This window comes from Dreissena polymorpha, chromosome 1 (genome assembly GCF_020536995.1).
Source record: "Dreissena polymorpha isolate Duluth1 chromosome 1, UMN_Dpol_1.0, whole genome shotgun sequence".
NCBI classification, from domain to species: Eukaryota; Metazoa; Mollusca; class Bivalvia; order Myida; family Dreissenidae; genus Dreissena; species Dreissena polymorpha.
The window spans coordinates 172,884,599-172,909,581 of record NC_068355.1 but is presented as its reverse complement, the minus strand read 5'-3'; the positions used below and the strand labels follow the sequence as shown (position 1 = coordinate 172,909,581).

General features: G+C 34.1%; 1 protein-coding gene across 4 annotated transcripts in view; it reads left to right on the top strand.

The window, feature by feature from the left end:
- Window positions 1-24,983, top strand: part of LOC127861347 (calcitonin gene-related peptide type 1 receptor-like) — an 81,750-nt gene that overhangs the window by 5,117 nt on the left and 51,650 nt on the right. Inside the window, exon 1 of one of the 4 annotated variants that reach the window (XM_052399770.1) lies at window positions 4,615-4,780. The exons of 2 other annotated variants lie outside the window; for them this stretch is intronic. In XM_052399770.1, the coding sequence (XP_052255730.1) occupies window positions 4,681-4,780 (100 nt within the window). In that variant the 5' untranslated portion in view covers window positions 4,615-4,680. Of the gene's footprint in view, window positions 1-4,614; window positions 4,781-13,784; window positions 14,092-24,983 lie in introns of those variants that run through there. One more of the 4 variants, XM_052399764.1, reaches the window with a different exon arrangement.

Genomic DNA, 24,983 nt, shown 5'->3' with positions numbered 1-24,983 from the left:
CGCTGCGAATTAGATGTGAACACACAATAACATTAACACGACTATGGGTATAGTTTAAATACAAACGGTATTCATAGTTCACTATGATATGTCTTTATCATATTGAAAGATCGCATGCGCTTCGTATTATAAGTTCTTACATTAACTTACGATCATATTTTTCAGTACCATATTCTAGCATTATAGAACACGGACTCCTAATAAGATCTCCATCATTGGATTGAAAAAACAACTTTGGAAAGCGTTCATTAATTATGTGTGTGACTTTTCAAAATGAAGCATATGGACTAATGTATTTGATTCCTAAATGAATGAGACGAAATAGTGGCTTAACTGTGGGGCACGTTTAAACATCGTTCATTGTCTGTTTAACGTAACGCTAACACTTCTTTCCTGTTGCTTAAACTTCTTTTCTACTTGTGCAACTTAAGTTTTTCAATGTTAACATTTTTTAAGTCTAAATCAAATTTTGACCATGCCGAGTTGGTTATTATTTAAATTCAGCTAAGATGTAACCTGCCTACCACATGTGTTATTATATTAAACAGGTGCCTAACAGTAAACAGTAAACATTTAACTAATCTTATATCTTTTTTTAAAATTACGTCGTTATGTCAAGCGTATGACAGTGTAACCATGACAACAGGATTAATGAGATTGGTAGTTGTATATTTCACAATTGTTATACATAGTGAAGTCATGAATCTTAAAAACTTATACCTTTTTACAGCATAAATCATTTCTCTTTTCGCGCTTTAATTTAATTAGAGTTTGTAATTAAGTCGTTTAAGTAACGAGCACGAGAAGGCTAACTTAAGATTCAGATATATTAAATATACCTCAGTCTTAAAGGCCCGTGTGACCGGTAGATTTTCAGAAGGATTAGTCTAAGTTTAACTTCAACATAACATAATTCACTAACATTTGGGTCGTGCTCTGTGAAAAAGGGGTTTAATGCATGTGCGTAAAGCGCCGTCCCAGATTAGCCTGTATAGTCCGCACAGGCTAATCAGGGACGACACTTTCCGCTTTTATATTTTTCGTTAAAGAAAGTCTTTTCTTCGCAAAAATCAAGTTTAGGCTGAAAGTGTCGTCCCGGATTAGCCTGTGCTGACTGCGTTTTCTTAATTGGTCCTTAAACACTTATATGTACTTGAGAATTAGTCTTTAACTGAGTTCTTTGTTTGCAATATATGTATTTGTTGTTTCCAAAAGCTTGCTTTTTTCCAAAGATTCCAAAAAATACATAGATATCTTTAAGAGTACATGTTTTCTTTTTTATCGTTTAAACAAGCAGCCATCACGAGTTATAAATTGCCAGTAAGCTGCATGTTGTGATGAACACTTTCAGAATAGGTCATCATTTGTTTTCGATAAATGTTAATTGCCTCCTTCAATTTTTGTATTATTAAATTCATTTTTCTAATGGTGCCTTTAAAATTGGCAGGTGGCTGACATTTGTATAGTTGTATAATGTCAAAATATATTATCATGACTAATCAAACTTCTGTGATCAATACTTTAAAGAAAGTCATTAGTACATAATAACTTTCATTAAAGTATATTCTTGGCGTTAGCCAGATAACCCCAAACATAGCATGTTTGGGTGAAACTGGCAGCTGAATCTTTACGGTTTTACGTAAGGAAAGGTCATTAAAAAGTATAGAGCACTTGGAATAAGGTACAGCGCGCTTACAAACCATCGATAAATTTATAACATTGCGATGGTTTAAAGCACTTAAATCTTACTTAAACTTCTTCGACATAGTGACTTATGACAAGGCTGACATGTCATAGTTATAATGCAAATATTTAGCAATCCTTAAACGAAGTATTCGTGACAAGTTAAGTCCTCTTCAAAACAACACTTCATGTTTACCTTGGGCAATGCAGATTTTATATAAATATTATGGTAACGACTCAATGGTACATACATAATAATAGATTATTTAAAAAAAAATAAGGAATTTTGTTAAATGTAATTATTGCATGCCCTCTTGATTGCAAAATCAACAATTCGCTCCACATAACCACAATTCCAATTAGGCGTGATCCGTAGTGCAAAATGTTTGAGCTGGGAGACGCTATATTATTTAGTTTATGGTATGAAAGTGTTGACGATCGTAATAGTTACATTACTAAAGTACTTTGCATCCAGGTTACACCGCTGAAAAACGGTATAGGCACATTTATTAATGACAGTTGTCGCGTCAAAGTTAAAAAATTAAGAAAAATTATGCTAAATGTTAATGTCCTTTATTATGTTTAAAAGATAAATCATATAAATGAATTGAGAAAATCAACCAACATGTGTGCAGTAACGTCGTATCCTTTTTTAGCTCGACGAGAAGTTGGCTCCACAAAACTTACATTTTGAAATAATATGTAAATGACACTGCTAATGGCACACGTGTATTCATGTTTACTGAAATATGGTATTATAATCGTAACGGTACGGATACGTATACAGAGTGATTTTGAGTCTTTTGCAAAATTGACGAGATATTTCAAGGATTTGAAGTATTTAATAATTGCCGTGTCAAATCATAAAGTCACGGATTCGATCCCCACCGATGGTGTCCGCCAAGCGACCGGGAGGAAACGGGTTCGATCCCCACCGTGAGAGCGTTTTTAGATCTCCCTCAAAGACACCAAGTACTGGTTCTAGGCCCAGGAAACGGACTCGATAGCGTTTACTAGTATATAAGCCTTAGGCTTTCGATGAAATCGAGCTAAAATAAATAGGCCAAAAAACTAAAACATTAAGTCCTTAATTTAATCTAAAATGCAATTTGTAGCGTACAGTATATGGAATTCGATAATCAGACTAGTTAATTCAGTGAACGAAATATAAAATTAAATCTGGTCTATTAGCGCGAATGGTTAACATTAGAAAAACATGTCAAAGTTGTATATCCGAATAATTACAAATAAGCAGCGCTTTGGGGCAACGGGGCATAATCCATGGGCGTAAATTGTTGTCCCAGATAAGCAAGTGCAGCCCGCAGTCCGGCCATTAGGGTCAAGAGTTTAAGGTCTTCTGCTCGAAATGTTCCAATTAACAGATATCGTACACTAACTTAAACGTTAATTGCTATTTTACACACATTATTTACTCGCAATGCTTTTCCTCGTCCACATATAACATCGGACACAATTAATGCAGCAAATCCAGATGGTAAACATCACGATAAACAATTAAAACCCGCAACAAATATCAGAAATGTGGTATGCAATATGTTCTTCAACATTTTTGCATAATCTTGGAAATATTATGGTTACGATGATTGGTCGTCAATTCGCTGATGTGTATGATTAGATTATTGGTCAACCTAAAAGCAACTACTGTCATACAAAAATAAAAGAAATGTATTGCATAAAAACAAATAACAATTTATTGATATCGTTTGCGTAATTTATCAACAATTGAGTCCATACGTGCACCTTAGAACGGAACAAAATCGATTAAAGTTGAACCCATTTATGCCTGGTGGACTCTCCCATCCTTCTAAATTGAATCAATTTATTTCAAAAATTACGGATGTCTAATAAAATTGTTTCTTTATTTAGAATATTTCTTACAGAAATTCCTTTAAGCGAACAGCGCAGACCCTGATGAGACGCCGCATCATGCGCCGACTCATCTGGGTCTACGCTGTTTGCCAATGCCTTTTTAGACGCTATGCATAAATGGGTTAAGATGAATTTTAAAAGACGCCCTCCTTTTCTTCCACAAAAATAAATCATTTGATATTCAAACAGAAGAAAATGGAAACATTAAGCAAGTACGTTCACAGCAAAATACGCGCTGCCGGAAACACTTAGGCAGATTACACAATAACATATTTATTACCTGTTTTTCATATTCACAGTATCACGACTCAGCAAAATAAAGTACAAGCGTTGACCCATTCATCTTTAATTTGTTTTAAATTGACTAATATTCTCTCGCTCAATATGGGGTATCGCAGACACTTGGTTCCATGCATTGTTTTACAATGTTGTGTCTTCTGAAATAATTTAAACATAATTATTTTGCTTATATTTAAAAAAAAACATACCCTTGCCAAACAAAGGTGCAATAGACCAAAAAATTCACCATGTACTCCACTTGTTTTCGTTTTTACTAACCAAGATGTTTTAGCTAACGTAAACGTATGTTATAGCCTTAGACTAGATTGAGGATGGTGAGAACCTAAGTCGGATGCAAAGCGTTGTAATGAAATTTGTATTGTATTCCGTAAATAATGTTCGTCGTTTGTTTATTGGTGCTGGGCGCCACCACCCACCTGTAAAACGTAAGGTTAAAACGTAGTATCTCATTATGCCCTATCTGATGCTTCATATTAAATTTTTACATCACACACACACCCGTTCAGTTGACTGCGATTAAAAAGTCACTTTGAAATGTCCATTATCGGAGCAAATCAAAGTGCTGGTTCAAATCGTGTGCAATAATGTCATTTTAACGCGAACTGTTGTGCGATGTCGTTATATCCTAACAACGTTTGAGTTTGACTGTTAATCGCTTAAAGATTAGGACTGATCGATATAAATAAGTATTGGCCAAAGGGGTATGTAGTGTGTTGTGCGCTACCATTTGCGTACCCGTTACATCCCGACTATCATCAAGTGGATAATTCTTATGAATGTTTTGTGAAACGTTGTGTTTTTGTAAATATGGAAATTCCAAAGGAGTATATTGCTGATTATTCTGCTTATAAAGCAGTCTTGACAAAATGTAACGCCACCATATCCAGAACGGATACTCAGCCACAAGGTATTTAAAGCGTTTTTAATAAAAAATCTCCAATCGTATTATAACTTTGGCATCATTGTACATACTTGATAACACTTTATATGAAATATTGGTTGTATATTAATAAAGGAAGTGTAACAGTTTGGAATTAAATAGTACTTACATTTCCAACCTTTAAGTTTTGTATTGATTATACTTATTTTAGTATTTCATGTAAGCACAGATAGTGCCGTCTGGGCCCGTATTCACCAAACAATTCTTAGACTTAAGTCTTAGAATAAAGAAAATTCTTTAAATTGGAATAATAAAGAATTTCTTTAATTTTGAGTCAAACTCTGCAGTAAACATCTCTTTCTATATTATTCTTCATATAGAACATTTTGTTAATGACATAATCACCGGTGGAGGTTGTATATATTCACATTTTTCTTGGTTCTAAGTCGATTCTTTATTCTTAAGTCTAAGAATTGTTTGGTGAATACGGGCCCAGGTCTATTCTTTAAGCTGTATTCGAAACAAAACATGCAAATTGTAAAATTAGTTACATCTGGATAACAATCCGCAAAAAATGAAACGATGAGAAGTAATAGCGCTTTTCAATGGATATCCAACACTAGTTGTTGGAATGTCGTTTAGCATAAAGAATTTGTATGCAAGCCCATTATTGCGACTGAGAGTGTGTTTACAACTTTTTTTCTGCAACATTCTGTTCTTCAGGGACATTACAACATCCTCCTTTTGCATATCAACGGTCGCATTTGGGATCATATTATTGAGAGTAGATATATGTCTTTGCCTACAGCACGTATTGGGAGAATACAAATCATTTTCCCTGTGATTTCGGCCTTTTGTTTACTTTTTGAAGATATTTTATGCTACAATTATGCGCGTTTTTTTTTGTTGCAAAGAAGACAATATCCGTTTCGAATTGTAATAATATGAAACCTGAATGAAGCAGCTTATAAACATACATAGATATGCTTTATTCAAGAAAAAAGGCATTATGCCCATCATACCACATATAAAACAACACAGAGAAATATATTAACGGTGGAGTTGATAATTATGACATTTTATACAGACGTAAGAGTGAAAACATCACCCATAGGTATAACAAATTCAAGATTGTAGATACACTTTATAATGCTTATCAAAATCCTAACTGAAATACACATTAGCGGCAAACATGTAGACGTTAAATGGAGCAAGTTTCACATTTAATAGCATGGTCTTATATTAATTCGAAAACGATAATACAAATCATTCTATTATTTTTCAGATAAGATATGCACACACAGTGTCATTAAAACGTATTTGAATAGTTTGCATTCCTAGATATACATCATAATATGTTTAAAGCATGCCCGTATACATGACTTATTTTTACATGCCTTACTTATACAACATTCTTAATAAGTTAAACAAGTAAGCGACCTGCATTTTGTTCACGCGATCATTTATTCCTGCAGCAACACATAGTGCGGTGTGAAAGGATTTAATGCCTATTAACATTAATAATCAAAGCGCTGAAGGTACTGTAGGTGTTCGCTGTTGTATAAGTTTAGACGTAACTCAGTTTTAAAAATTATGTTATAGCTTTTTTATTTTTCAAGTTTTAAGTGAACACAACCTATTCAAATTTATAAAGAGTGTGTCTTTAAGCACAGGTCGAGATGTGTTTTTTAATCGTTAATAAAAAATATAATTTAAGCTTCATTTTGGGAAAACAGGGCTTAATGCATATGCATTAATTGTCATCCCAGTACCAGAAACTCTCATTTAACTAAAAACATTTTAAAATCAGAAATGTCGTCCTTGATTAGCTTGTGTGCATTGCACAGGCTAATCAGTGTGCACAGGCTAATCTTATTTGACATGCATTAAGTCCCGTTTTCCCTGAAAGCACAGTTTTATCAATTAACCCATTTATGCCTAACGTCTAGAAAAAATGCCTTGGCAAACAGCGTAGATCCAGATGAGACGCCGCATGATGCGGTGTCTTATCTGGGTCTACGCTGTTTGCTTAAAGGAATTTCTGTAAGAAATATTCTAAATATAGAAATAAATATACTAGACATCCCTAATTTTGGAAATAAATTGATCCAATTTACAAGGATGGCAGAGTCCACAAGGCATAAATGGGTAAACCGTCTTGTATGTGGACATTTTTGTTTATGGTACAAGGATTTGACTTGAATCAATAACATTAAAACTCGGCAAAGATAAAACTGTAAAAATACTTTAAATGGTTCGAATGATTTTGGTATGACTGTAAATATGCGTATTGAACTGAGCAAGTAGGTAAACACATCGCGCGATTTAATGTTTGCAACTGTCAAGCTGTATCTCTTGTTTAAACGAAACATGCCTTTATCAATGACGGGGAATATTGAATAGATTTCTGTAGGAACGCACGAGAGATAAGCTGTGATCTTCTACGTTAATGTATTGTTCGATACTGCCAGTTGCGAAAGTCAAGTTTTCCTTATCAATATCCCTTAATGCTAGGTTGTTGTAAAGAACGAATTGCAACCATAATATCTACTACAACATCATCACAATTGCATTTAAATCTTAAATCGTATTTTAAGCAGACGAATGAAGCAAAGCCAACTGTAGAAGATGTGTACACTTATAACAATACAGCGCACATATATTTTTTATTATATATTTTTTTAACAACATACTTTTACCAAAATTATAAGCAGTCGGTATCCTAAAATTCTAGAATATGTTTATGAAATCTTTGTGTTTTAATAAATGTAAGATCGTATCATTTTTAGCGCAATCAAAATTTTAATTAAAAAAAATATAAAAATAAAACATACTTAAATACAATATAGTTTTTAATAAAAAGTTTTGAAAGCAGTCAATATTTGTTTTTGTTTTATACATTTGATTATTTATGCAACTGTCTCGTTCAATTCTTGTATTAGTAAATAAAAAATTGTTTTGAGCTATATTTACTGTTTCCGCGTCGTTCTAGAGTTATTTATTTTGGCTCTTTTTTATAAATTTTTGTAAATTCATATTTGTAAACTTTGATAAAGCCCATTTGGGCGAAAAATTAGAATAAAAGAGTGTTTTGACCATGAAAATGTATATCCTTATCCCTACTGGATATTAAACTGAGCATTTGTCTATAGTTAGTTAATTTTTGCTTTTATCATATATGAAAATATCTTCTTTACTTTAAATCATTTTCCGCATACAACTTGTGAAATCGGACATAAATTGAAATGTTTAACAACTTTCGCTGTCCAAGTAAGTTTTATCACATTGAAACTATTTAATATTGCCAATGTTATATGCCGTGAAAGCTTTGTCTGATAAAGCTCTTAAAGCATATCACAACTTTCAGTGATTTAGCAGTAATATCCTTATATACTTAAAACTTTAACACACTTCTTTGATACTATAATTGAACGTACTATTTTGTTATTTTATTATTGTTGTGTATGGTTTAGAAATATTGGGAGTATATGACTCTAAAGAAATTCGTGCATTACGTTATTACTTTCAAAAAATATTTAAAGTTTTAAACAGTTTGCGTTTTTGAAAAAAAACAACCTGTAGCAATCCTTGATCGGTTACTTTTATACCTTAACCCATTTATGCCTAGTGTCTAGAAAAAAAGGCCTTGGCAAACAGCGTAGACCCAGATGAGACGCCGCATCAGCGGCGTCTCATCTGGGTCTACCCGGTTAACTTAAAGGACTTTCTGTAAGAAATATTCTAAATATAGAAATAAATATACTAGACATCCCTAATTTTGGAAATAAATTGATCTAATTTACAAGGATGGGAGAGTCTACTAGGCATAAATGGGTTAAAATGGATGCATAATCAATCCTCTATGCGGTGTAGTACGCGCACTATCCAACAAAATGTTACAGCATTTCGCTAATTTAAAGCCAATTAATCTTACTTGGAAAATGTTCTACGTGGTTTCTGAGTTGGTTTCTACGTTGTCGCTGATTTAAAGCCAATTAATCTTACTTGGAAATGTTCTACGTGGTTTCTGATTTGGTTTCTACTTGGTCGCTGATTTAAAGCCAATTAATCTTACTTGAAAATAGTTCTACGTGGTTTCTGTTGTGGTTTCTACGTGGTCGCTGATTTACAGCGAATTAATCTTATTTTGAATTTGTTTTACGTGGTTTCTGATTTGTTTTCTACGTGGTCGCTGATTTAAAGCCAATTAATCAAATTTAAACATTGTTCTACGTTTGGTTCCTACGTGGTCGCTTATTTAAAGCCAATTAATCCTACTTGGAAATTGTTCTACGTGGTTTCTGATTTGGTTTGTACGTGGTCGCTGATTTAAAGCCAATTATTCTTACTTGAAAATTGTTCTACGTGGTTTCTGTTTTGGTTTCTACTTGGTCGCTGATTTAAAGCCAATTGATCTTACTTGGAAATTGCTCTACGTGGTGGCGGATGCTATTTTTGACTGTAAAGCATTGCGTTGGGTCATAACTTAAATATCATCATTATGGTAAAGGCACACTATAAACAAAAACAAAACTAATTTGAACAAGTACAGAGTATTTTTGTAACATGTAATTATGATTTACTGTTTTTATGTTGAAATAAAGTAATTGAGTTCGCTCCCCACAACATAAACCCCCGCTTGGCGCGATCGTAAGTGCAAAGGAATACATGTATATAATATGCACGTGATAACAATTGATATATTCACTTTACTTTATCACTTTGCCTTCAGTTCATACCATTAAAAAACAACCAATTACCTTTATTATGTATGATCGTCGTTGACAAAATGACAAAATGATGATATCAGCAATTTGCCCATTTCGTTATCTCGTCAAAAGATAGAGAACGATGTCCATGTAACAGCATTGGGCTTCTCTCGTGTTCAAAGAGTATTGTGATGTGATTCAATTGATAGATTTTACAACATCAAAACTGAAATCGTATCAGGCACACCATCACAGTTAATTTTTATAATATAGTTTTCTAATATTAAAGTGGTATATCATATTAATAAATTGAGAACATCATAATAAATCAACCCGTGTTCTGTATCGTCCTGTTCGTCTATATCTCGACAAGAAACGAATAACATACACATTACATTTTCAAATGGTGTTTAAATAACACTGCAAGTCGCACGCGTATAATAATGTACATATACACTAAAATAGTGGAGCTATAATTTGCCTTGAACAACACTGAAAAGATATTTAACCCATTTATGCCTAGTAGACTCTTCCACCCTTCTTAATTGGATCAATTTATTTCCAAAATTAGGGATGTCTAGTATATTTATTTCTATATTTAGAATATTTCTTACAGAAATTCCTTTAAGCAAACAGCGCAGACCCATGCGGCTTCTCATCTGGGTCTACGCTGTTTGCCAAGGCCTTTTTTCTAGACGCTAGGCATAAATGGGTTAAATGTTTTGAAGTATTCAATTACTGCAGTGTCAGATCGTAAACCCCCTAGTTTATGCAATATGTGACGCGTAGTGTTTGGCATTTGAAATGCAAAATAATGAATGCATAGAACCAAAGATAAAATGACAATTTTGTCATACTTTACGATCGGTACACATTTTAAAACAATTGTAGCCCCATGACCCATGTCCTCAAATATTTATAATAAATATATCGGGCTCTGTGGGAACAGAGCTTAATGCATCACCGTAAAGTGTCCTTCCAGATGAGGCTGTGAAGTCCAGCTTGTATGGGGTATACAGTGTAGAGATTGTACTTTGTCGATTTGCAGTAGCTCTCTCGGTAATAAGCCAGACACAACTTGTTCTCATCTTGGACCTTCACCAAAGCACACACTAGTTACTGCTTCCGGCGGCGGGCGAATGAAAGTGAGGGGGCTGGTACGTTTCGTACGACCAGCTGCAAGGTATTGGAGATGATACGAGCGCCGCCGAGATTGACCCAGGCTCACTGAAAGGAAATTAAGAGGACAAGACAACAGAATACCAAGCCGGATCGGTCAGGGCCCGGAACAACAACGACCTGGCATTCTACCGCCAGTCTGGGTGGTTTCAACACGTTATCTACTGAAATAAGACATCGATCAAGTTGTCAACAAATAGAATAACGACAGGAACATGGAACGTAAGAACACTCCATGCGTATCGCGAAATACATGAGCTGAAGCTTGAGCGGAAGCACATCGGACTAGTCGAGGTCAAATCAATGTAACAAACACAAATGTAACTTAAGCAGCATCTAGCAGAAGCAAGAACTGCCATAACAATCTCGTTTACTTACAATCACACACATAAGGGCCGAGCTCTGTAAAATGGGGGTTTAATGCATGTGTATAAAGTGTCGTCCCATATTAGCCGGTGCAGTCTGCACAGACTAATCAGGGACGACACTTTACGTCTTAACTAGATAATTGCTAAGAAGAGACTTTCTTTTAACGAAAAAAAATCATACAATCGGAAAGCGTCGTACCTGATTAGCCTGTGCGGACTGCGCACATGCATTAAACCCCTTTTGCACGCGGCTGATAAAGTTTTTCTGCAATATGTTTGTGCCCGCTGTGCGTGATAATTAATGTATGTTAATTAACGAACCGACTAAGCGCATGAAAATACATAGTTATATGGGGTTAAGAGTTAAAGGTATTTTGCTCGAAATGTTTTATTTAACAGCTAGAGTCAAATATTTTTAACGTAATTTGTAACTTTTACACAAGCTTTTACTCGCGGGCTTTTGATATGTCAAATAAATAATCAGACTATATGAATACAACAGATCAATAACAACACAGTACAATACGTCGACGAATCCCAGACATATGGTATGCAATATGTTGTACAACATTTTGCATTAGCTTGGAAATCTTATATTTACGAATATTTGTGTGCGATTCACTGATATATCTAGTTTTATCATTCGTCAGCCTATAGTTATCAAAGCCATGCATTGCATAAATACAAAGAAAACAATCTATTGGACTCGTTCCCCGTAATTTATCTTCACTAGGATCAATACGTGCCACTAAGAACGGAACACAATCAATTAAGGTTTTAGATGAATTGTAAAAGATGACCACTTTTTTTGTCCAACAAAATAGATCATACGACAATTGACAAATAGAAAACACTGAGCAAGTACGTTTATAGCACCATGTGCAGATGCATACGGGATCAGCGTATTAGTCCAACAAAATAGATCATTCGACAATGCACAAATATAAAACATTGAGCAAGTAATGTACGTTTAAAGCACCATGTGCACAGGCATAGGGGATCAGAGTATTCCATTTAACAATACATTTAACATTGTATTCAATTATGTAATACACTTTAACAATATCAAAACGCAGAAAAAGGAAATATATACAGCCGTTGACCCAATAGTAATGCAAAACAAATTTCGAATTGGCAAATATTATATCGCTCAATATAATATGTCGCTGACACTTTGTTATATGAGTTGTTCAAGAAAGCACAAAAATATAGAAAATTTCAAATTGGCTGACTGGCATCAAGGATGTTTACATTTTTTTTAATTAAATTTCACAATCACTCTATGTGAGATACTTGCACTTAAATCATAATTTAGTATATTTTTAAATTGTTAAAAGATTTAATTGAACAAAAATATGTATGCTAGATATTAATCAGTGGATCTTCTTAAAAAAGTTTTTCTTCTGCCCGAAAAGGAAAGATTCTTTTTTCCTGAAATTAATGCTACCGTTTATTTCAAGAAATAAGTACATTTACATTTTCTAATATATGCCATAAGTTTTCGTTTTACTGTCTAGAAGAAAGGGTTGGCGTTTCGAAATAATGTTAACAAATGCGGTTACAAAAAGATTGTAAACACAAATGACCATCTTGACTGTAAACACAGTTAATACATGTGATGGCCTAGAATGTAAACACAATTGACTGTCTAGATTTGAGAAAACACAAGTGTCTGTCTAGATTGTAGTAAACATATGTGGCTGTCTATATTCTTAGCAAATGTGACTGTCTGTATTGTAACCACATATGACAGTCTAGATTGTACACCTATTTGCCTGTTGAGATTTGAGTTGGTTATATCCATAGTCGGATACAAAGCCTATTGGAAAACAAGGTTTAACGCACGTTCAGTCCGCACAGACTAATAAGAGTTAGAACTTACACCGGATTTCGTTTAGAAGAGACGTAATATACACGAAACAAATTACATTAAAGCGGAAAATGTAATTCTTGATTACCTGTGTGGACTTTACTGGCAAATTGCGGCGTCACTTCCTGAACATGCATTAAGCTCCGTTTTCCCAGATCGCGCCTCATTGTTTAACATAATATTTTATGTTGCGTTCTAAGAAAACTTGGCATAATGCATGTGCGTGCAGTGTCGTCCCAGATTAGCCTGTGCAGTCAGCACAGGCTAATCTGGGATGACACTTTCCGCTCCTATGATATTTTTCGTTTACAGAAATTCTCTTCTTTGCATTAATCCAATTTAGGCGGAAAGTGTCATCATGCGGCGTCTCATCTTGGTCTACGCTGTTCGCCAAGGCCTTTTTTCTAGACGCTAGGCATACATGGGTTAATTGGACGCATAACGACGGAGCTGTTATTTTTCGCAAGGCTGTTTGATTGTGAATGTTGTCTTTAGATCGTAGCAAGGTTTCGATTTGAGTTTTATTCGCTTCAGGTTAATGACTATTATGATTAAGTTGCTTTTAAAAATACATTTTACACGGTAGACTATGATACGGGCGAACCTCCAGGTGAGTCCGTATCATTAACAAATCAATTGACTTCCTACTGCTCTTAAAACGCACAATTTGTTTTTTTTTTTTATATTGTTATACGTCGAGCGGATAGTGTAATAAAACCTCGACAATTATGCATAAACAATCGACAGTAAATACGTTGAACAACTAAATTGCTATCAACTTAATGGGACAATAAACGCGTACTGCAATATTTATCAGGGTTATGCCCTAATATCCTCTCGACGTGAGATACCAATTAGTGCAACTGACTGACCGTTTAAATTATTAAACCCCAAGCCGATGGGTATATAAATGGATGTATGAGTGATAACGTCCGACTACATGTCCTTTTTATAATGTAGGATATACAAAAGATAATGGTTTGTCATATATTAAATACTAAAGTAAGTATTTGTTGTGTTATGGGATACAGTTGGCTTACCTGTTACATCGCGACTGTCATTTGGGGGATAATACTGATCAATGTGTTGTGAAACAATATGTGTTTGTGAATATGGAAATTCCAAAGGATTATATTGCTGATTATCCTGCTTATAAAGCCGTCTTGCAAAAATGTACCGCCACCATATCCAGAAAAGATGGTCAGCCAGAAGGTATTTGAAGCTGTTTTAATGTCTCAACTGGTATTCTCAATATGATATCAAGACATATACTTAATAACGATTCATAAACAACATCGTTTGTATATTCATAAAGGAAGTGTATAATTAAAGGAATTAAAAAGTATAAAAAGGGCCAAAATTTGAAGATCGTTTTGTAGTAATGTAAGGATTTCATGTTTGCATTAATTTCACCATCGGGTCTATTCTATAAGCTGGAAACAAGACGCGCTATGCAAAAGATTTAAGTACTTGCATCGGGATAAAACGGAATGCGCACAAACAATTAAAACAGGCCAATAATAACGATGTGAAAATAGCGATTTAAAATAAATAGATATCGTAACATCGAAATGTCTTTCAGCACATAGGATTTGTTTGCCTTTGTTTTCGAGACCCTTATCGCGGATGAGTTTGGGTTTATAACTGTTGTTTTTCTGCATCGTTCAGTTCTTAATGGACATTGCCACGTGTTCACATGCATGCCAATGGTTGCATTTGAAATCATATTTTTATGAGCAAAGATATGAATTTTGCTTCTAATCGCTTTAGGAGAATAAACATTGATTACGTTTTTGTAGGGTAGAGAAGAGGTTTTGTTTATCATTTATCTGTGTTTTAGGGAGCAAGTAAAAACACCAGTCCATATCCTTGTGTAACACATTTTTGCTAGTATAAGATAAGATAATCTTTTATTATAGTGACATGTGTTTACGTACAAGGTGTTGACAGACATATATACAATGCATAAAAGAACACCCGGCTTATAGGCCTATTAGTCACCTTAACGGCAGTGTAACATATAACGTGATCATTATTATACAAATGGACAATAAAATATTTGAGCAACATGCTGAGTTCAATGAATAAATTAGAAATAATAAATTCAGGTTTTTTCCAAGTTAGATCAATATAAGAACAATTTCAATAGTACTAAAATTATCCAATTAAGAAGGCCTATTTCTGAAAAATATGTAATACGTAGATGGTACTTAAAAGTTCATTTACAATATTATATTATTTTAAAGTTTAAAATGACACAACTGCATACAACAGATATTTTTACAAATATAACATACTGCTTCTGATATAAAACGCATTAACAACAAATTTCGCACACTTTCTAGGATGACGCTTAACCAACACAATTAATTTATCTTTATTTGATTGACATGTAGTATATTCAGAGATCAAAATATTCCCAAATATAACTGATCTTGTGTTTTCAAAGATCACATTCAACAAGAAAATGAGTTTCATCTTCGACCAGTCCACTATGACACAACCTACACCGTCTTTGCTCGGGGGCTTCGCCCACATACCTTCCCGTCTCGACCCTAAGTGGCAGAATTCCGGTTCTGAATTGTGCAAATAAAGCGCGTTCATTTCTTTTTAAGTTCAGTGTAAAGTATTCTTCACAAACAAATTCAGTTTTGAAGGTTCTATATGTTCTTAACTTTGAAACATGTTCATAGTCTCTAGACCAAATTATTGAGTAAAACTGAGTCATGTTTTCTTTAGCTAGATCCATTGGAATGGGACGGTTACGGTTATAATAATCCGTAAGGTTAAGGCTAGCCACTACCGTTTTAAAATCACTGCACCAGTTATTGTTATTTGATAAACTGTAGTCCCTATCCAATGCTCGTTTGGTTAATCTATTTTCGTCAAGTTTTACAAGTCTGTTCCAAAACCTGATCATTGCAAGCCATCTACGGTAAGTGCTCGGTAACCATCCAATTTCACCCAGTAGCGCTAATATAGGCGTAAATCTATGTACACCTAAAAAGTACCGTATTGCCCGGTGGTGAACATTTTCTGCTGATTGAAAGTGTTAAAATCCCTAAATGGATGCACAGTAATCCGATATAGGTATCACACAAGAATTGTATAGCTTTTCACAGGTTTTAAATCCAGCTTGCTTCATATTATGAATTTTATTTATAATAGACCCGAGAGCTCTCTCGAGACTTTTTGCAAGCATTTCACAATGAAAACTATAATCACGCTTTACGTGCATTACTATGCCCAGATACTTATATTTGTCTACAATTTCAAGCACATTTAATCCAATTTTAAATTCGGTATCTGTTCGTTGTGTGCGCCCCTTTCTAAAATGCACGCCTTTAGATTTTTCTGTATTAATGAGTACCCTCCATCGTTTACACCAGTCATGCATTTGGTTAAGCATAATCTGAAGATCGGCCTCCGAGTTGGCGATAAGGACTATATCATCGGCGTATAGTAACATGGATACTGAAGTTTCATTGATCATGACCCCGAGGTCAAGGTTGTTGATTTCCGCTACTAGGTCATTGACGAAGACAGAGAATAGCGTCGGCAATAAGTTGTCTCCCTGTTTCACGCCCTTGTCACACTGGAACCACTCTGTTAAACGACCATTAACTCGCACGCACGATACAGTTTGACTATATATACTTTTTATAGAGTTATAAAGTTTTCCGTCAAATCCGTTTAGCAAAAGTTTATACATTATACATAAGAAAAAGCATTTCTCGGTCGATAAAATCAAAACATTTGCGCAGGTCTATAAATGCAGCGAATACAGAGTTGTTGTCCTTTACAATACTGTCTTATGTGAACACGTGATCCTCGCATGAGCGGCCGCTTCTGAATCCGTTTTGCTCTTCGGCAAGAATATTGTTATCGTCTAGATAATGTGTGAGCCTCTTATTAATAAGTGAACTGTATAGTTTACTGACACAGGACAATAAGCTTACGCCTCTATAGTTCACTGGTAGACGAGCATCAGTTGTCGAGTCTTTTAAGATTGGACATATAATAGATTTCCGCCACACAGTAGGTATAATGCTGGTATCCATGATTAATTAGAAGAGTTGCTGTAGAACAACAATAATTTCAGGGAATTTCAGAACATCGTAGGGTATCTGATCGACTCAATACATATTTGTTTAGCAGTTTGTTAATTGTGAGTTCATATAGTTGTGCGACTGATTGACCAATTTATGCCTAGCGACTAGAAAAAAGGCATTGGCAAACAGCGTAGACCCAGATGAGACGCCGCATGATTCCGCGTCTCATCAGGGTCTGCGCTGTTTGCTTAAAGGAATTTCTGTAGAAATATTCTATATATAGAAATAAATATACTAGACATCCTTAATTTTGGAAATAAATTGATCCAATTTAGAAGGATGGGAGAGTCCACTAGGCATAAATGGGTTAAGTCCATGAAGTCATCAGGTCAACGATACTTTCGTGGTGTTTAAATAGAGTGATACTGATAACAGTTGCAACTGTTTCTTGTTCAGGGCAATACACATTTTTACTCTAATACACACACATTGACCCATTTATGCCCAGTAGACTCTCCCAACCTTCTAAATTGGATCAATTTATTTCCAAAATTAGGGATGTCTAGTATACCTATTTCTTTATTAAAAGTATTTCTTACAGACATTCCTTTAAGCAAACAGCGCAGACCTTGATGAGACGCCTTATCTGGGTCTACGCTGTTTGCCAAGGCCTTTTTCTAGACGCTAGGCATAAATGGGTTAAATACATGAAAAGAATGATAACTTGATGATAGATTAATAACCAACTTATGTATAAATATAAATGTCTGCATTATATTTCATTCTGTTTGAAATATGTCGACGATGCATGAAGCAGCTTGACAAAGCTCATAGTTGTGATATTCTGTACAGAGAAAACATGGCCCGAAGTATTACACCGCATTTAAATTGTAGGTACACTTTATAATGTTAAATATCTTGAAGCATGGGCTTGTATAATTGTAAATTCCATCCGTCTGATATCGCTTCAGAATAGATGTGCAGTTGCACGTTCAGTAAACACAATATGGACAGTTGACATTCCTTTATATACTTTATAGTATGTTTGGAGCATGCCCTTATCCATGCCAGGTTAATACTACGCTTTTACGCGCCATTCATGTTCATGTTCTGCAGATAGTAATTTTGACAGTTTAACAACTCAAGCAACACACCTTTTTGTTGTCGCTTGAGTTAATGCCGATTTTGATGAACACGGTCACTGTTTTGTATATAGACAGATGTACCACATATCCCCCGAGGCTCAGTCCTTAATTATGTTGGGATGGACACAAGTAAATGCATGAAAGGTCACTATCTCACTGTGACCATGACAGTTTAGCCTAATTAATGGTCAATGCAAGGTGCAAAATCAACCTACTTTTTATGTTTTTACTTTTAACCCATTTATGCCTAGCGTCTAGAAAAAAAGGCCTTGGCAAACAGCGTAGACCCAGATGAGACGCCGCATAATGCGGCGTCTCATCTGGGTCTGCGCTGTTTGCTTAAAGGAATTTCTGTAAGTAATATTCTAAATATATAAATAAATATACTAGACATCCCTAATTTTGGAAATAAATTGATCAAATTTAGAAGGATGGGAGAGTCCACTAGGCATAAATGGGTTAACCGTCATGCGGACTCGTGCATATCGCCATACTTGATAACGAGATAAGCAGTTGGACGGAATGAAAGCAATAATAAGGGGAAATGAAAAGAAAATTGTCAAATTATTAAAATATTTCAAAATCGCTTGATTGCGTTAGTGCTTTAACTACCATTTTAATTTTTTGGAGAAAAGCGCATGTACAGCATTCACCCGTTTGCAAAAATGTGGGAGATAGAGCAAAATGGAATCTAAAAACTAATTCTGTGACGACTGAATCTTGAATCCGATTGCGTCATATTTAAGATCTCGTTCTCACGAATATAGCGATATAAAAAAAAACTCATTTTTGAAACAAATGGAGAGCGCTATAGCAATGACGTTGGTATGACTATGTATATGAAAATGTGCAGGTAGGTAAACAAATCGCGCGATTAAATTTTTGCATTCGCCGAATCTTGTCTTAACACGAAGAATGCCTGTATCAATGACGGGGTAAGGTACACATATAACTGTAGACACTTAGTCGTCGCTTTATTGCTATAGTGCTCTATCTCCATTTTTTCAAAATTGAGTTTTTTATATCGCTGTGTTCGTAAGAACGATATTTCAAGATTCAGTCGTCACAGAAGAAGTTGTTCGATTCCATTTTGCTCTATCTTCCACATTTTGTATAGAATAAATAAGAAGCTTTTCGATTCTATTTTGCTCCATCTCCCACATTTTTACAAACGGGTGAATGCTGCACTGCACAATCTCCGGGACTTAGAGCAAAGTAATTAACGATTTTTATTAAAAAAAATTAGCAGAATGCTCTATCTCCATACATAAAATTGCACAAAGCATTAACATATAATTTAATAAAGTAAATATTTAATTATATTCATATTCTCCGTTTGCTGATAAACACTCCGGTATATTTTTGTCCACATACGTGCATAAATAAGTTAGAAAATAAAGGTTAAACTGGTAGTTAGAGCACTATAGCAATCAAGCGACGTCTTACGAAAGATGGGCGCAAATTGTTTACGTTATTGTATTTTTTTTATTCTTGAAGTTGATATTGTTTACTTTTTTACAGCAAAATCGAGTTTTAAATAACGCTGGTCTGTTTAAAAAACACCTGTTCACATGATATATAATGTTTTATTTCCTTTTGTTTATTTATACAATAAGGACATTTTAACAGTATGTGAATAGAATGCAACTTAATTAAAATTTGAAATAAATCATACAGCTTATGATGAGCACGCACAATTAAAAATGCAACACGTAGAATATGTTTTAAATTATCACAATATAGCGTGGTTGTAACAGCTTTAAACTATATGTATATAGTGCGTTGGTGCAATATCAGTGTTTTTCATTTAATGTATTTAAGACCCGTAAAGGCTCAACATCAACATATATTTCGAAAAATAAAGTTACCTCATAAACAAATCAGTGTTCCATGTATTAATAGCCAAATTTTAATGCTAATTTGGCTTGGTAACAGTGATTTAACGTGATACAAAATGTTCCTTTTTATTTTTTTGTGAGACAATACATTTGAATTTCCCGCGACAATATTCGAACATTTACGAGCGAACGCGAGATTGGCTTCGGGCAGCATCGGAAGCACTTACTAAAAATTACAAAGACATTCGGTCCACAAGCGTTTTGAAAACACATTTGAATTTCGGAATTTGATGACGGCAGCTGCTGTTTACTGAAAAGCTTTTGGATAAATTATGCTCATTAACGCAAACCAAATGAATCCAATCCTGTCTCGAGATAATCCATAAAACCAACAAAAGGACATCGTGAAACAATTTTAAGATGCTTTAATAATAGTGGAAAACTGTTTGTATTTTAACGTTTTAACACCAATGTTACTTGTTTTAGGGTCTTTCTATTGTCAATATTCTTCGTATGACGCTTTTTGTTGTTTGAAGTTTTTATATAGGATTACAGTATTGGGAATTGTTTACGGATATTTTAACTATGAACTAGCTTTAACGTATTGAAAACCGCACGTATTTCATGATATGTTCTAACATTAACTCAACCAATCAGATTTCAGAACTGTATTCTACCATTTTATGAATCCAACTGCAAATAAATGTGTTTGGTTTGCATACGTGAATTCAAATATTAATTTTGGAAAACTTTTATTTACTATTGATTTTATTTTAATATTTGAAGCATATGGACCAATATATTAGATTCCTAAATGAACGAAAGAAAATACCAACGTTACCGTTGGACACATCTAAACAAAATATATAATCTGTTTAATTAAGTGATAAACTTTCTCTATTGTTGGTCCAACTGGAGTTTCACTTTTTAATACTAATGTTTTAAACCATGCCGAGAAATTTCCAAAAGGATATGACTATTATTTGAGTCGCGTTCTGAGAAAACTGGGTTTAATTCCTGTGCGTAAAGTGTCGTCCCAGATTAGCCTGTGCAGTCCGCACAGGCTAATCAGGGACGATACTTTCCGCCTTAAGTGAATTTTCGTGTAGAAGAGACTTCCTTTAAACAAAAAATACCATAAAAGCGGAAAGTGTCGTCCCTGATTAGCCTGTGCGGACTGCAAAGGCTAATCTGGGACGACACTTTACGCACATGCATTGTGTCCAGTTATCTCAGAACGCGTCTCATTTGAAATGAACCTGTTTAAAATGTAAACATGTTTTGTTATTCAACAAGTGCCTTACAGTCGCAAACACAAGACATTTACCTGCTCATATTACGTCTACATAATTTACATTTGGTTATTAAATTTCGCCTTTATGTCAGGCGTGTGACAATGTTACCATAACAGAAGAATATATGAGATCCATGGGGTTTTATATTTAGCAATTGTTCATTGTTCATCACGGTTATTTATCTTTTAAAAACTCTATTTTTGTACAGCAAACACCGTTTTACAATTAATGTGGTAATTTCATTTATTAATGGGACTTTGTACTCAAGTCTTTTAAGGACCGTACACGTGTTTGCTTTCTGCAGTTAAAGATATAACGATTTTGTGCAGTAAATATACAACATACGAAAAGGCCCGTGTAAAGATGGCGACCAGAAGTAGTTTCGAAATATCCGAATATTATCCATTTGAAAACATCACTAACATAATTCAAATGAATTAGGAGTGATTATGACCCGTTTCTTATGCGAGAAACTTTCGACTTATCTTCAATTGTTTTTTTAACAATTTCATGGATGTTTTACCCTGTATTAAATAAACGGATAATCAGGGGAATATTGTTTTACATGTTCTCAAAAATGGTCTCTAATCAAGAGGTATTGGCTTGACATTGTTCTTAAATCGCGTTGTTAATTCGGATTGTGTATGTATTGCCTCCAAAAGATTGCATAGTACTGTGTGCTTTTTATTTTTTAACCCTTTGCATGCTGGGAAATTTGTCGTCTGCTAAAATGTCTTCTGCTGAACTTCTAAAATTAGCATTTTCTTCGATTTTTTTCAAAGAACACTATCAGAATAGCAAACAGTTTGGATCCTGATGAGACGCCACGTTCTGTGGCGTCTCATCTGGATCCAAACTGTTTGCAAAGGCCTTCAAAATCCGGTTCCCGCACTGAAAGGGTTAAGATTTCACAAATATGTATTTGAGTTCATGTTATCGTTTAATATTTTTTAAATAGGTTTTGGCGATTTTTTTAGTGGTCATCTTTTGTTTTTGATAAACGTTGTCCTTTATATGATTTAATTTCTTCCATCAAGTAGGATAGTATAAAGATAAAATAAATAAACAAATGATACCGTTTTAACTGGGCCTGCAGTGGACACTCTTATAGATTAATTTAATATGGCTCTGTAAGAAGTGATTTTTTTCTTCCATTAACTATGAAAAGCCACATTTATACTATCCATGATTTATCTGCGTACAATATTGAAACAGTGGACATCGTTTGCCATTATGGTAATTTTTTTTATGACACTGTAAAAATATCGATGTAGACTTGAACACACTTCTTTGGTTCAACATTTGAATGTACATTTTATTTTATACGGTTCCGAAAAATGGTGAATTATAACTATAAAACAAAGTCATGAATTGAATTATAACTTTCTAAAACTTATTATTTGTTTTAAACAGTTTTGACAAATACAGACATTTTTGGAGAAATGTATATCAATCCTTAATCGGTTGTATGTAAAGAAAAGATCACTGAAAAATTAATTTAAATGGATGACTTATAAATCATACATGTTAATCTTAAATGAAAAATCTTGAGAATAGTGACTCATAAACATCTTGACATATGATCATTTTAATGCAATTATCACTTATTTTATTAGTCTTAAACAGCGTATTCGTTACCATCTACATATAACGTTTCATTTATTGGCAAAAATAGCAAAAGCTTAAATAGATAAATACACATACAGGTACCATTGTATCATATCTTGATAATTGACCAGTCGCCAACTCCGCCCACATTTTGTCGATCAGCCAATCAGATATCGATTTTTCACACACCCCTCAGCAACGCTTATCTGGCCGCCATTTTGTCCGACAAACAAAGCGTGTTGTACATATAGAATGGACGTAATTTTTAAGAGTTTACACAGATTTTATATCAAATGCATGATCATTACTGTTCGATCATTATTCAAAATTGTAGGTGCTATACATACTTTATAAAAGGTTATTATTTTATCTTTATTTTTTGAACATATGAACGAGTAATGAGAAAACAAACACAATAAATAGTTTAACCACACCAGGTGTGTGTTCTATAAAACGTGTTATACCGTTTGATGCACAATATTATTAAGCAGTTTGGGCAACATAATAATTGCCACACGTGCTTATTAATCTCAGCGTAATTGTCGATGATAAATAAATAACAGTATGTTGCGTGGATCTCAGAATGAAGGAACATTAAGGCATTGTTAGGTACTGTACACAAGAAAAGACAACTATTTAATTACTTAAATGATTTCCAATTATATATTTATTTTCTGTGGATCATAAACAAGAGAAATCATTATAAATTGTTAACTTAAATATTGTTTTAACTAAAGTAAAAACGAAAAAAGGTGATTTCAACGCGGCTTAGCCAGCTTAGAGCGACTTCAAGTGTAAAATGTACGGCTTATAATACAACAACAACATTTCTAATACAACATATATTGATACGGGGAGAAATGTGAAAATTGCAATTAACATATAAGGGCCATCTTGTTATAAATAAGCAAATGCATAATATGCTAAATGTTTTCAATTCGAATGTTCGTGAATAGCACCGTAATACCAACATTTCATTTTTTGATTGTAAAATGTAACAGGTTCGCATTAAACATAAATGAAATAAAATTCATATTAGACTATCTGTTAATGAAACCACGAAATTAGGCCTGTATTAAATTATGGTTACAATAAAAATTTAATTTATATCTAAATAAAAAAAATCGGTGTCTTTTTAAAAATAACACAATAAAACAAAGATCTAAACATTTTTAATAAACAAAAAACCCATCATGATATGGATATGTCATTTGCATTTAATAAAAATATTTTCAAAATTATATATGAATAGCCACCGGGTTCACTGTCAGACGGTTGAATACAAGTTCAAATTCAATATGAAATAAATGCTCATTTTTACAACGGATTTTTCATCAACTCCCTATATAATATAAGAAACGTTTCTGATAGTCAGTCTGCCGTTAACTCATTTATTTTGATTATGTCATTTCTCTCAAAAGTATTTATGATTGTATAAACGTTTTACAAAGCAGTTTAGTTTAGTGTGCGGCTTTAATAATTTATATTATAGAAAAGGGCATAATACATCATTACAAGTATAGAATTTCCCTCACGTAATCCGCTATAATTGCAATCTGTTTGTCGGAGTTTTCTAATCACTAGACCACGTGACTATGTGGGCGGAGCGATCGATAATTTGGCGACTGGTCAATTCAGTTAATTACCGCTGTATGCTTTTGTCAGCGAAAGAAACACGTAAATGATGTCACTTAGGTTAGAACATAGCGGACGAGTTTGCATATTTACTAAAATATATTGATTACAATCAAAACAAGCGAAATATTTCACCAATAGGCAGACCATCTTGCCGAAAACATCGTTTCGGTTTACTCGTGTTAAGGCTAAAGCCATGCAACTACGAGTCGCGACATGCGAAAATGGGTCTTATGCAATATGCGTATATACCGTGTCTTACAAGTAGCTATCCAGTCCGCGGAAAAGTCACGCAAGCGTTCTTGGTCTCACAAACGGACATGGTAGCTCCTGACCACACTACCCGGATTCTATTCACACATGGCATAATACCCATTTTTGCATGACGCGGCTCACAGTAGATTATATTTCACGATAAATTGTGTTTTTAGCATCAACCATAATACAATCCACACGAATATATGATGCAATAAATATATCATTTCAAAATAATAATGATATTCACGTTGTTTTTTTTTAAGATCATTGCGC